We start from the raw sequence: 14,056 nt of genomic DNA, 5'->3' as shown, positions 1-14,056 counted from the left end.
ATCGGGAAATTCAGACATGCTGTTCGACTATATCTGTTTCATATATATCTGCTTGCTACTGAACAATAGCTGCACGTACCATATTGCAATCAATATCAATCGCGCAGGAACATCGCGTAGAATAGTGCATATTATATATTCGAGAAAATTTCAATATTACCGCGATACGTATATCATTTCAATTACTTGTATATCATTTACTTGTATGTAATGACTAAATTACGGAATTTCGTTACAATAAATACGTGTAATTATTGCTCATAGTCAGCGTTAAACGTGTAGTACAGGAATGTCGCGCAATATTATATTTAATACGCAATTCGTCAGCATCTTCAGCAAAATTGGTATAAACATCGGTATAAATTACAAATATAGAAGGTAGAAATAATATTCGCTTTGTAGAAAAACACGTGGACGAACGTGAAAATAATAAATTCGCAGTACCCTGCTTTGTGGACGAGTAAAGCTAGCACTGAAGAATAAACAATTATTTGAGTAGTTTAGTTGCTGCTTCGCTGCTTCGTATTATGCACCTTGAATCGCTTACCGATCGATCGTTGCTATAATCACGTATGACAAGTGATTGATAGCATACACAAGTGAGTCTTTTTAGGCCTGCTAAAAAAAAAATTCCCATTTCAACGGTACATCGATACGTTAATTCATGAAAAATGGACTAGATCGCAACAGAGTTGGAGGTAGCTGTCGATATTTGGGAAAGATTTGCTATATATTACATTAAAGAAGAAAAATTAGAGCAGAATTAGCTTTGGTAAGAAGGTTTTGAGCAAGTAAGCTCCAAATTATTACTAAAAAGACCGAACTCGTTATTTCGACGAGACTCTTTAGCCTTTTTTTTTAACAACTATAAGTTCTATATATGACGCACGCTTTTAATCGATGCAGTAGAACCTCGATTAATGGCTACTTTATAATTACTTTATTATTGACAATAGGCCGACAATAGTGCAGCTACATTATTTTAGATGCCCCCGCCATAATAACACATGAAAAGCATCTAGAAAGAATCATTTACGCGAAATGAATAACGTCGGAAAAATTTTAATAAAAAGTTTTACAGATTAATATGATAATATAATATATCCACAAATTTTATTTTGAAACTGAAATATGCCATATTCTGCGTTAAATAGAAGTTCTACTGCATTAATAACGTAAAATACAATAACGTAAAATACAATATCTTTTATGTCCAAAGTTTGTAAAATTATTTGAAAGTTTGGAACTTCCTCTTTCTTAATTATCTTTTTATGTATAATTAGTAATATGGGAAAGACGTTTTTAAATTTATAGTCCCTCTAAATATGATAAATTGAATAGTATGACGATCGGGACTAACCAGTTTATTTTGCATTGAGATCGATATATTTTTTTCCAAACTCTCAAAGGAGAAGCAATCGTACACATTTTTACACTTTCCACATTTAAAGTAAAACAGATGTACATTTAACTTTTGAGAAACAGAGGGAAAGAGAGAAAGAGAAAGGTAAAAAAATGTAGGAAAATGTAAAAAGTGCAGTCGAGAAATATACTTTTTAGTTATCACATTCCGTTTTCAACAATAAATTAGAAACAAAAAGATTAAATCATGCTTTCAACATTTGTGTGTCGTAATAAAAGATATTCGAAAAACAGACTTTCATCGTTAATTTTAGAATTGGAAACGCTACAACCATACCGTTTATTTTACATAGATACAGGAACTTATATAAAAGTTAACATGCATATTATTGATATTGGTACATCTTAATATATGCTCCGTTTATCATGCGTAGGATGTTAAAGTTATACTCTATCGCGTTCCGTCGCGTTCCACTTAACATACCTACCAGATACGAGGATTTTGCATGTTTGTCATTCTGTTGTTGTAGATCACAATTTATGTTGAATATTAAGTCGGGTAATTATATAGGAAACTGTTCGTTTTTTCTCCACCATATCACATTTAATCTTTCTTTAGCGTTTTGCATAGGAAGTATTGTATAACCATGTTGAGAAAAGTTCTTTGAAAAGTCTTGAAAAATCTGCCTGTATATCTCTCTGCTCATGTATGGCAGTAATAACTCATAAAAAATGTAAGTATAAGTCGATAGTATGAGGATAGTTCCAGAATGTAGTCATGTAGCGAATTGTGTGAAATGCACTCTAAATCGATTCTAGGAAACGGCTCAAGGAACAATCGTTTTTTTTTTTTATTTGCCATTGTAGTCCTTCTTTACACAGTGCAACTTTGTTCCGGAGAAAACTTTTTTTATATATCGATAAATAATAAAAAACATTTGAATGTTCCCATTTGTATGCCTCAGCCTGTAAATATCTCGTTCGAAGGATTCTCATTTTAGCCAAAGTAGAAAGCGCTTAAATCTCACTGGTCCCGGGCGAAGGCTGGATTAATTGTTTTAATGTAAAATAAACGGTATCGTTGTTTACAACTAGCGGCCCGAAGTGAACTAATAAAACTCGTTCGCCTGTCCGTTGTTCGGCTTGTCTGGAATGCCTCGTATATTTACGCGCATAATTTACTAGTTTATGGACACTACATTATAAGGTACAAGAAATAGGGGATGGCGTTCGAAACCTGTTTAAGAATGGCACTGACTGTAATAAGTAATATTCTATCTCTCCCGGCATCCCTGCGTTTGAGTAAGCGTCTTATTTTTTAATGTCGTCGGCAGTATGGATGTTGACCTCCTGACGGACCTTGTGACCGCGGAAACTCGCTTGAATCTTAGTCGCTGCCTTGTGCAAGTCCGGATCGGCCAAGTCGATCCCCTCTAATTCTTGGGCAGCGTCGTCCATCTGCAACAGAATTTGACAAGAGAAACGTAAAACGTAGAGCGCTATAGCCGTTTGTTAATTTAAGACGCCCTAAATCTTTTTATCCTCGAATATATAGCTTTCCGAAACGGGAACTTATTCGATCGCGAACGGAATGTGTTTCTCTCGCGTTTATCGAAGTTAGCCTTCTTATCTTAAATGAGACTGAGACTGCACGGAATCCCGCTGTGTGCGTCAACTAGCCCGTACTTAATTAATCGATACGACACGAAAGTAACTTAAACATTGTAGGCCATACCGGTCTACTGGTCTCGAGACGAGCTTTAGTAGCGCTTCGGTACCCAGATGATCATCTTTAGCTTGGAAGGCAGCTGTCGATTATTCGCCGGGCATTCGTGGATCAACGTAATGTCAAAGGGTCTAACAATAGCTTTCTCTCACGGACCTCGGTACAGAAATGATCGAACACGGCGACCTTGTGCATCAAAACCTGTCATTACCGCTTCATCGATCGAATCAATATTGGCGTATCAGATTGAGAAAAAAAATTACTTTGATTACAACAGCTCTCTTAGTTATTTATTCTTGTTTTAATATAACGCGCAACGCGGATACTACGTGACCATAGCGGTTATTTTCCAGAAATATAATTTACGAAAAATGTGTGACACATTGTCATGAATTTGCTGAAACTTATATATAATACTTTTATTAAATTAATTCATTATTCATCAATAAAACTGCCTATTAATAAAAAATCTTTTCTTATAACTTTTCTTATAACTCTAGGGAGCTCTGATCCAGTAGGTGGGGTTACTACTTTACACAAAGACATCTTATTCTTTATCATAATTAGTTCGCCTTATCGGTCTTTGATCATTTCTCACATCAACAAGTAGATAATTCATAATAAAACTTTCACCGAAAAATTAATTCTTATTAAGTGAGATTAATTGATCTAAAACTGTACAAGATTTTAAAAACCGAATATCAAGAATATATTATTTTCTATATGTACACAATTATCATATACGTAATATATAGATAGATATGTACAGCTCAAACAAATTTTAATAAAAACGTTGCATTAAATGACTCAATCGAAAATTAGAACATTATTATACGTATATCAATAATAGAAAATGGCCAATAATTGAATAAAGCCTTTTCCTGCAATCAGATATAGCCTGGGTTCCGTAAAGCGCATATGCGCGCATTCATCTATAGCTTACGTAACGTTTACTACAGAAAATGCGCGCATATTTGCTTTACGGAACCCAGGGATTATATGAGGTCGGGTGAAGTTCTGCGAAGAGTCAATAGAACTCGCGTTTAAAATTTTTACGAAAGGCCGAAGGCAGTTGCTCGATAGAGCATCCTAATCCTCTAAATCCATCTAATCCTCTTTAATCAATAGATAGTAAGCCTTCACGTATATGGTATCTAACGAGATTGACAGTTAACTCACCTTTTCTTCTATCTTAGCAGTCGCACTCTCAACCATGTTCATCGCCGACTTGGCGGCAGTGGTAGCTTCCTTTCTCGACATGTGGCCCCGGAAAGTCGCTTGTATCTTTTTCGCCGCGTCACAGAGCTCTATGGAATAGAAGCTGTTTAAATAACGATATCCTTCCTCGAGCTCCGAATTTATATCAGGGCATATATAGTCGCTCACCCTGATCGTCGGCACGGAATTCCTCCTGCAGCTGTTCCTGCGTAGGTTCGGAGGGTTCTTCGTCAGTTTTTGCCTCCTTCGACGCTGTTTCCGACACTCTCAGACTTTTTCTAGCGTGATGCCCACGGAAAACTGCTTGTATTTTCGTGGCTGCTGCCTCTTTCTCTTTATCTTCCTCTGCGTTTTCGTTCCCCTCGTTCGAGGCTTCTGCGCTGTTTTCGGCCGCCTTTGAGATATCTTCGAACAGAAGTAATAAAGAATAATTTCGCTTTCGGCTTAATTTTATGCAAAATGTGAATTAGAGATGCTGCACCTAATACAGAATACAGCTAGAAGTTTCTTGAACGATAACAATGAGTATAAATGATAATATAAAGAATCGGGCATAAATAATGATATACAAACGACACATAAATTATGTGATACAATATATCAGCCGGTAATTGCTCCCTGATTTTCCCTTAAGGAAAAAGCGGCTATAAATTGCCCGAAAATCCGTAGAAGATTGGAGAAAGGGCGCGGCTTCTGATACATCCCGTATATTAGAAATGGCCGCCGTGTTAGCCACAGTTCACCTACATTTATTCCGAACATTTCACCTTCCACAGAGACGTTCCAGAGCGACAAGTATCGATTAGCGTTTCTATTTTCGCGCTCGAGATTATACAACGCCTAATATACATTTTTAATATTTCACGCTCTGATGTGAAATGATGCGACAAATATTAATCGGCTCTTCCATCTATTTGCTAATGAAGTTAAAAATCTTCGTGTCTCCTCCAATGATTCATCGACGTATATCGACAGAGATAAGGTTCTGTCATATCTTTAAGCGGTCATTTCACGCGGTGCGAAAAGTTTTAAAATTCGTTTAAAAAATCGTAAAAAATAATTTTTCTCTCCGACGGAAGGAACAATTGTAATAAAAGTTAATCCTCGCACCAAATCTCGTACTTTACACCAAAGTCTTTTTAGTTCAATTATATCTCAATTTAACTCAATTACAGGTATATCCCTGCAATATTTTAGAAATAGAATAATGCGTCATGATTGATGCGATTTAAATTGATTTTTCTCCAATTATATGTTATTAATTTATTGAAGTTCCATCGAGCTCGAATGAATAAAACAATTAAATGTAAGATATGAGGATTAAGCGTGACAGCATTGGAAACTGATTTTTCTTTTAGAAAATAGAACACACCAGCTATTGAGCGCTTTTGCGCGACAATGTTTCCCCAGGTTATTACTTGATAGAGCTAGACAGAGCAAGTGGGAATTCAGGAAACATAGCGAGACACTTTCGTGACGAGCAATAAATTCTTCCCTAGTTGCGCTTCTCGTTGTTTTGTCACATTGTGCAAAGCTGGCGGATCGATCGTACAGGTTCGCGGTAATTTTATATCGACGTTTATGTTTATACGTGCCGTAAGGCTTTCTGAGAGAAAGTAAAAAGGAGAAAGGATAACATCGCACATGTTTTATGCACGTGGCTAAAAAGCGCGCATTGAATTTTAGTTAAAAACTAAAAATGCTTATCTGAGGGTTAGCCGTTATTTGTATCGCGATCTCATCTTCGAACATTCCCTTTGCGCCTGTCTCGATATTTTTACAATATGTTGACAATGTTTCTTAAATGCTTGAATTTGCTTTTATTTCTTCTCTGATATCACGCAAGGATGTTCCGCCATCGATCCACCCAGACCTTGTTACCAGAACCCTCGAGGAAATCAAACTTGCCAGAGAAACATCGTTATCGTGATTATGAAACCCCTTTTAACTCTAAATAGATAAATTTAATTTTATATATCGATTGAAACTATAAAGATAAATTTGGCGACATCGTAAACTGTTTTATCTCTAGACAATTGCCACAATTTTCTGTCGAGAAAAATCATAAAAGTAATTCCTGAATGATAAGCTTTTTAATGATTTATAAATTAATATTTTGCAATTAAATATCACTTCTAAAAAAAAAAACGGAATGCTTTAACATTGACCTGCTAATATTAATTAAAATGTCAATTAATTTCAAAATATTTTATATTTCGCTGAATGAAGGAGAGATTAATTTAGAAATTATGCAATGTTTAATAAATGTTGTGTTCTAAAAGCGCGATAAAAATCCAAGTGTATTTGGCGAGAAAATTTACAAATCTTGAGACAGACGATTGCTCCTTTTCGCGGATATCCGGGAGAATTTATTTCGCGCATCTGTCAATCGGTTTACAATCGTTAACTCCTGCGAAATAACAGTCGGTCAGCCGAACAGCTGATCTCAAATAGGTTTCGGGTTTTCGAAGATGCGACTATTTCCGTCGCTTATCATAAAGATTCCCATTTTACTTGACCCGGCCCGGTCACGGAGCGTTCGATACGGACGTCCTCAGATGTGCAAGCATTCGAAGTGCAAGGAAGAGACTCGCGTCGCACCTGACAAACACGTACGTTTCGAGCCAATGATCCGTTTCGGGGTTTTACCTCGCGCTTTACAAGCGATATTAACGGCGGTGTGGCGATTGCGATTCGCGTGTCGCGTGTCTCGAGACGATATCACTTGAGGCCCCCGCCCCGGTCATCGCCGCCCGCCACCCGCCTCTTTTAACCCGGTTTTCCCTCCGACGCGACGGGTTAAGCATGCACGCGAGGATCGTTGCATTGCGAGGAGGCGGCGTCGGGTCGCACTCGCGCCGCGACTCACCTGCGTCGCCCGCTCGCTCGCTCGGCCTCTCTCACCTGCACATCCACGCGCGGCTCGGTCTGATGTGCAACTGACTGTTCCCGGGCGCCCCGCGCCCGACGACCCCGTTTACAATAGCGGCCGATCACGGCCCTGCCGCGCCGCTCGTTCGCAGTCGCAGTCCACGGATTCTCGCCCCGCGACCGAGTGCACGCCGCGAAACAGGGCCGTCGCGGATGTCGTTCAACCCTCTGTATATCGGACTTTTTATATTTGCGGTTTTTTTTTCGCTCGCTCGCTCCGTTAATAACCTGGCCGAGCACATCGATTCGCGACCGAATGTCTTCGAGCTCCATTAACACGCGAATGTATAAGAGGGATGTCGAAAATATCACACAGTTTCGCTCCACTTTGGACTCTCCCGGCCTAAAAAAGATATTGATCTTTTTTCTTTTTTTTTCTTCTCAAGGTATTGGGGATGATCCAAAACGGGCCGAAACGTTTTGTGCTTTTGATAATATATATTTTTTTAATTGTAATTAATTACGCATTTGCAACTGCGGTGAAATTCTCTTTGTCTTGCGGCTTTTCTATTACTGTAATGCCTTATTGCTTTCCCTCCTTCCTTTCGGTCTATTAAGTCGTGAATATTTGAGCAATTGCACCATTACGCACTCACTGCAGAACCTTGAGAAAATCGTATGATAATATGTTCTGCAAAAGATCTATTATTTTAAAAAATATTATTCCCTCTAAAAATAGAGTATAAAGCATGCCTTGCGAACGACTTAATCGCAATAGTGAGAATACTGTCATGGCATCCAAATCGTTAAGAAGCCAACAATGTTGGCAAAGAGGATTAAGGGGAAAACCGATATAAACAGTTTACCGACTCTATTAAAATTGCGCCAATAAGCGATAAATTGCGTTGCATTATGCGTAAGCTACTTATGTTAATTGCTATAATAGCTTGATTCTATCGACGAATCCACGTGCGCTAATCGCGAATACCGAAAGTACTGTATACAGTATGTACAATCAAAATGCAACGTTTCATTTATATTCAACTTTTGTTAACAAGAAGAATGCAATCGCAGCACAGTTTACGTCATCAATTACCCTTCTTTCTGTTCTCTTTTATACACTTTCGTTCACCGCGCGTGAAATATTCCTCTTAACAAGAAAACGATCGCCACTTTGAGCCTGGGAATGATAACGATCCGCAATTGTACACGGCAGAACTAGGTCAGACGTGTTATTTTTTTTATGTATAGATTGTTATAATTAGATTAACCACAAGATTAGTTTTGTCACAAGAGAATACGCGTACGTATTCATAAACTGTTGGAATGTTATGTTACGTCTGATGAGCCAAAAAATTTTTCTGTCATTTCGGATACTTCAAATATTCATGATCGATGCGAACCATAGCGTTTCACTCCAAGAAATTCCACTCACAAAAATTTTTCTATGTTCTAACAAAAACTTGTAAACGTAGTCGTTTTAGATTTTTCCGCTCCGTTTGCATCTGAAAGGGCTCGAAACTCTATTTTCAAGATCGATTAACATGCTACACCAGCAGCTTCGTAAAAGACTTTTGTATATCGATTCCATTCATCATCCCGCAGTAGCATTCCTGTTCGATCGGCATTCTTATGCGAGCCACACTGTTGGAATCTCCATGCAGTGTCGGTTGCGTCGGTATTGATGAAACAATCCAGTATCTCACATGCGGAAATTCATCGAAGCTCCGGAGTAATTGATTCTGCTCGAAGCAAGTTAGGTTGTACGGATTTTTACTACCAGCCAGTAAAGCAGGAATTCCCGAAACTCAATAATTAAACTTGCCGCATCAGCTTCTGATAAGTCGAGCTCTTTAAATATTAATCAATGTGCTCGTGCAATCATGCGATACAATACACGGAACTCACGTGCGAAGAGATTATTATTTTGTCGGACAAACAAATTTCGATCTTCCGTCTGTTATACTTCCGAAAACTCGGTTATTGCTTCTTATTGTTATTCCATAAATACTATTTTGTGATTATTTCATTCATGATAAAAACGACAAGCTCTCGACGTATTCAGACAAATGATGGAGCTTTTTTCCCGTTTATAATACTTGCGAAAATACAGTTATTGTGTCTATTACTATTCCATAAATACTATTTTATGATTATTTCATTCATTTTATGATTATTTTATTAATAAAAACAACGAGTACCCGACGTATTCGTACAAATAACAAGCTTTTTATTAATATTTTTTCTGTTAAATCCATTACTCCACTTTTTCTTAACCAACGCCATCGTCCATCATATCTCGATTATAAAAGGAAACTTTCGTAGTTGTAGAAACAGTGAAGGGTTAAACCTTGACATACATCACGCGATCACTTTTATTCGGTATTTCGATACACCCCCATCGGATTTCACGAACGCCCCATTTTACGCTCGCCAAAATACATTTATTTTTCTGGCGCGTTATCGAGGATCGTACATTATCGCGAGATAAGAGGAAATTTTAACATTAAATTTCTAGAAATCTAATAAAGCAGAAAATACATATAACGCGAAATTTGACATGAGCACATAAAAATATCCATTTTATTAATATCAATCGTTTTTTTGTTAAATGAGAGGCTTTAAGTTTATATTTTATGTGTTCGATTCCGCTTTAGATAACAAGATAAACAAAATTTATTCTCAAATAGTAAAAACTGTTTACATCACAAAAAATTTATTCCATATAATAATTAAACTAAAACAATTTATTGATATTAAAGAAAATAGTCTTTTCCGAGAATATTCGTTTGATTTCAATCGACAGATCGTTTAATTAATGACTCGAATGAGTCTTCATTCGAGAAGTTAATCGAGATTGATTCTATCGACAACTATTCATCGAAAAATTAATCGAGATTGATTGCAGTCTCGCAAAATATGAATTTTTAAATGACTCGAGTCTTCATCGAGAAGTTAATCGAGATTGATTCTATCGAGAAGTCTTCCTTGAAAAGTTAATTGAGATTGGTTCGAGTCTCGCAAAGTATAAAGAATAAAATTTAAAAAATTTGTACATTCATCACTGTGCGCATCGAACGCATTTGTTACATGGAAAATAGTCGTTCGTTCTGCCGACCCTACTGATTGCGTTGATATTACTGAAGCGCGTGCACGCAATCAGCTCGAAGGATCTAACGAAGTGAACAGAGGTACATTTATCATTGTGAAACAAAGCAGACTCTGTCATTGTCAAGATAAACAACGCCGGAGTTTTGTGGTAGTTGCAATTTATAGAGATTAAAATGGTGCAAGACACAAAAAACGACAAAAAGCATCGTACGATGTCATCGTCGTCAATACAAAATTCAATATCATGCAAACTCTAGTAAAGCGGAAATATGCGGAAAATTAGATCGTGTTTATCGCACAATTCGTTACAAATTTGCATGACGATGGCTCGCACGATTAACAAATCGAAAGGGATAATCGCTCACCCCCGTTCTTGACGGAATCGCCCTCTTTCGCCTCCTCCACCGCTGGCTGAACGCTCTCCTTGCTAGTATTGCACCCCATGTCTCTCCCTGTCTGTTCTTCTCTTAAATTTTCTTGTATCGAACTAAATCAGACTTCAAGAGGCACCCGTATTATTGCAGTTCCCTTGTTAACATCGCGTTACGAAAGAAAAACAGTTGAGTCAAGTTATCACTTTTCTCAGTAGAAAAGTCTTGTAGCAAATATAGTAATTACGTTCTATTTTATTGGGATATTAAAGAGTATAAATTTTCTTCTTGTCCCTTTCACTTTTCTATTTTCTCCTTTTTTACTCACTCCTTTCTCCCTTTCGCTCGCTTTCTATCCTTCACTGTCCGAGAATCCGTCGCGAATGTAAAACGTCGCGTTGGACTCTCTCTCTTTCTCTGTGCTTCAGATATTCTTTTTATCCTTTGTGGTAATGAAAAATAGCTATCTTTCTAGTCGCGACTAAAATTTCTTTGAAACTTTTAAAAATATATCTTGCACGTTTAACCGACTGTGAAAATTCGACGATTTTCATTCGAAATTACTTTCTTCCCCTCTATCTCTCTTTCTATCTACATATGCGCGCATATGTGTAAGTGTCAGGTTCCTCCTGCGCCCACCCCCTGCTTCCCACCTTTATTCGGGGGTTACTGACACGTCGCGTGGCGCCGGCACCTGCGAGACAATCCTTCACACTCAAAAGTAATCCGAGACTCCCTCATGCGTCTCACTGTCACGCGACGCCCGGCGTCCCGCGGTCGTCTCCTTCGACGAAGGAAGGATTCCACCGACCGATCGTGGCTCTCACCGAAAGTCGAGCATTACCGCGAGCTGTACACGCAGAGAGAACGAGAAATCCCGTTCGACGTCGCGAACGATACTGGCGTCGCTCACTTACGACCCTGCCCTTGCTCGCGTGGCAACCAACCCGGGTTGTATCAAGTCTATGTATATGACGCCGATATATATTCGCGCCACGCAGCACCCCCGTTTCTTCGCGCCGTGGAAGAGTCGCGGAGGCGGAGGCGACGGCGGCGGCGGCGGCGGCGACGGGACGCGGAAGAGATCGCCACGTTTCCAGTCACGTTTTTGGCCGGCGCGATGCGGCGCGAAGCGACACGCTTTAGGCGACGAAAGCCTAAAGCGCAAGCCTCAGTGTTACCAATGTATGACGGTCGTCCTTTCCGCGAGGATTCGGCGCCAGGACTCGATACAGCCACGGCGCGATTGCGACGGCGAAACCGTAAAAAAGAAATCGTTTCGATCCGGTAATCGCGCGCGCCGCGAATGACTATGTCAAATGTGTGCAGCCCTCTCCGCCACTCCCAATAACTCCCATACTACCCGCCATCCGGAGTGGATTCCCCGCGACCTTAAAAGCGCACGATCGATTTCGCAGACGGTGGTATTCCGCTCCGTCTAGACCATCGCCGGCAGACCGTTGCCAGACCGGCGCCAGCCTCTCCGTTCTTCTCGTTTTCTGGAACGAATATCGATCTCGCGGTTTCCGCACACGTGTACGTTACTGATATATCTCAGTCGTTAGGCTACCACTTGCGGAGAACATAAAGATAAGGATTAGGGAAAAAACGATCCTTTTACACTTGGAGCAATCGCACACGTGCACGGGAATAGAAAAAAAAAAAAAGGACATTTGTATTATCGAAACATTTAAAATTTTCTTTATTGACGCTTCTTTGCTAACGATCGATGGAAATAGAATTGAAAACTTCTGCTATAGTAATATGTGTGAACGTGATCACATGTCGGCTGTACTCCACTTATAGGCATCTTCCTGTAACGCTACTTTTGCGTTTTGTGATTCGAACCACTTCTTCTCGTATCCGTTACTTCTATCGACCCCGTCCCATCGATGACCGGGTTTAATACCGAATCGATTTGGCGCGTACGAACCGTGATATTGCGGCGGATCTGCAATTGAAATGATTAAATGACAATTTTTTTTTACATATACAAAGATATAGGAAGAGAAGTGTAAGTCCCTATCGATCTACATACCTGGCTTTCTTTTTCCCTCTTTTATCTGTTTTTGTTTTAAATACTCCTCCATAGGATCAAATTCCCTCATTCTTTCTCTCAATTGTTTCTCTAGATCTTCGTCGTCTGCGTATCTCGCCAAAGGTTTATTCATCTCGTACAAGTCATTTTTTAATTTTTCCTCGTGATCCACCACTTGTTTCAAGCTAGAATAAAACATGGACATCTATTATCATGGACGTATATTAGCACGAGAAGATAAAAGAATTTATCAGAAAAGTAAAAACGAAATAGAGACAAAAGAAAAATCGCTCACCCTTTTCCCCATTTAGCGTATTTCTCATTTATCTCTCGTTGCTTCTTTTCCTCTTCTCGTTTTTCCGCTGCTTCTGCTTCTAAATTGCGCTTTCTTCCCGTTTTATCACGCACAATCGTAGCTTGTCCTTCTCCGGTGATCTCTTTACTTAGCTGAAAAAAAAAATAAATAAATAACAATTTGCTAACTTATATTATCTATATCATCCAAGGATAAATAACGACTTCTATGAATATAACTTTATATTATAGAAAACATTACCTTTTTGAAGTGCTCTGCCTCTTGCCGTTTAATAGCTTCAGTTTCTTCTCGCAATGCTCTCGCAGCTTGGAATCCTGCTGTTTTTCCGTCTAATGTCTTTATCGCTCGACTATCATGATTTTTTGAATGACTTTCCGTGTGCCCACGTTCGGACTCGTCTGTTTCCTCGTCCCAACGCGACTTTTTCCTTTTTTCCCGTGTATCTGAGTACGATCGAGAGTCACGATCTCTATCTTCATGTTTCTTCTCCCGTTCATCTCTGCTTGACCTGCCAAAAAGAGATTATATTTATCACCTGAATTCATATGGCCACAGAATATATAATATTTGATCATAATAATCTTCATCGGATATCTGACGTAAAAATTACCTTGGTACATCTTGTCCACCTGATCTGGATGAACTTTTTTTATCGTGATAATCGTGCCTTCTATCGCCTCTACGCGAATTGGAACGTGGCGAATTATCTCTCCCAGACCGGTGTTCGTTATGCCGAGATCTACTTAAATCCGAATCTCTACTCTTCGTATTCTTTCTGCTTTCATACAAATCTGTATCTGGATTGTGCTTGCGATTTTTTCTAGGTGGACTAAAATCCGAATTACTGTCTCTGTTACCTGAACTCCGGTAGCTTCGTCCAGATATACTGCGAGCCGAATGTTTCGTATTTCTAGGTGGACTTAAATCTGAGTCATAATTTTTAGATTGTCTGGGTGGACTCAAATCTGAATCATCGTCATTTTTAGGTCGTCTGCGTGAGTCGATGTGTTTATCCTTCGAATGCGTAGGTCTAGGTGGACTCA

The 14,056-nt window shown here is 39.0% G+C and overlaps 3 protein-coding genes across 5 annotated transcripts in view; 1 reads left to right on the top strand and 2 right to left on the bottom strand.

Moving 5' to 3' along the window:
- LOC112462981 overlaps positions 1–14,056 on the top strand; it is an 84,981-nt gene that overhangs the window by 37,313 nt on the left and 33,612 nt on the right. The window lies entirely within an intron of this gene.
- Positions 1,667–11,643, bottom strand: LOC112462996. Its single transcript, XM_025029111.1, has 4 exons — positions 10,654–11,643; positions 4,475–4,711; positions 4,268–4,395; positions 1,667–2,820 (listed from the first exon to the last, which is right to left on the bottom strand). The coding sequence occupies exons 1-4, from the start codon at positions 10,730–10,732 to the stop codon at positions 2,674–2,676; spliced, it is 591 nt and encodes a 196-aa protein (XP_024884879.1). The 5' UTR covers positions 10,733–11,643; the 3' UTR covers positions 1,667–2,673.
- The window catches only part of LOC112462984 (BUD13 homolog), a 2,848-nt gene continuing 1,123 nt past the window's right edge, over positions 12,332–14,056 (bottom strand). Inside the window, exons 2-6 of one of the 2 annotated variants that reach the window (XM_025029097.1) lie at positions 13,624–14,056; positions 13,254–13,521; positions 12,993–13,144; positions 12,698–12,882; positions 12,332–12,610 (exon numbers count right to left, since the gene is read on the bottom strand). The exon at positions 13,624–14,056 is cut by the window's right edge and continues 326 nt beyond it. In XM_025029097.1, the coding sequence (XP_024884865.1) occupies positions 12,438–12,610; positions 12,698–12,882; positions 12,993–13,144; positions 13,254–13,521; positions 13,624–14,056 (1,211 nt within the window). In that variant the 3' untranslated portion in view covers positions 12,332–12,437. The remainder of the gene's footprint in view (positions 12,611–12,697; positions 12,883–12,992; positions 13,145–13,253; positions 13,522–13,623) is intronic. The other variant, XM_025029098.1, reaches the window with a different exon arrangement.

The sequence above is a fragment of the Temnothorax curvispinosus genome, unplaced genomic scaffold, assembly GCF_003070985.1.
Source record: "Temnothorax curvispinosus isolate PA1 unplaced genomic scaffold, ASM307098v1 QBEX01012990.1, whole genome shotgun sequence".
Classification (NCBI taxonomy): domain Eukaryota; kingdom Metazoa; phylum Arthropoda; class Insecta; order Hymenoptera; family Formicidae; genus Temnothorax; species Temnothorax curvispinosus.
The sequence above is the reverse complement of the archived record's forward strand: the minus strand, read 5'-3'. Positions and strand labels throughout refer to the sequence as shown.

What these genes read in the sequence shown, in the direction of transcription:
- LOC112462996 (XM_025029111.1), bottom strand. Translation starts at nt 10,732, where the DNA reads ATGGGGTGCAATACTAGCAAGGAGAGCGTTCAGCCAGCGGTGGAGGAG. An exon ending in CGATTCCGTCAAGAACGGGG is followed by an intron (nt 4,712 to 10,653) that starts GTGAGCGATTAT and finishes TTCTGTTCGAAG; the next exon opens with ATATCTCAAAGGCGGCCGAA. An exon ending in CTGCTAAGATAGAAGAAAAG is followed by an intron (nt 2,821 to 4,267) that starts GTGAGTTAACTG and finishes ATTCTGTTGCAG; the next exon opens with ATGGACGACGCTGCCCAAGA.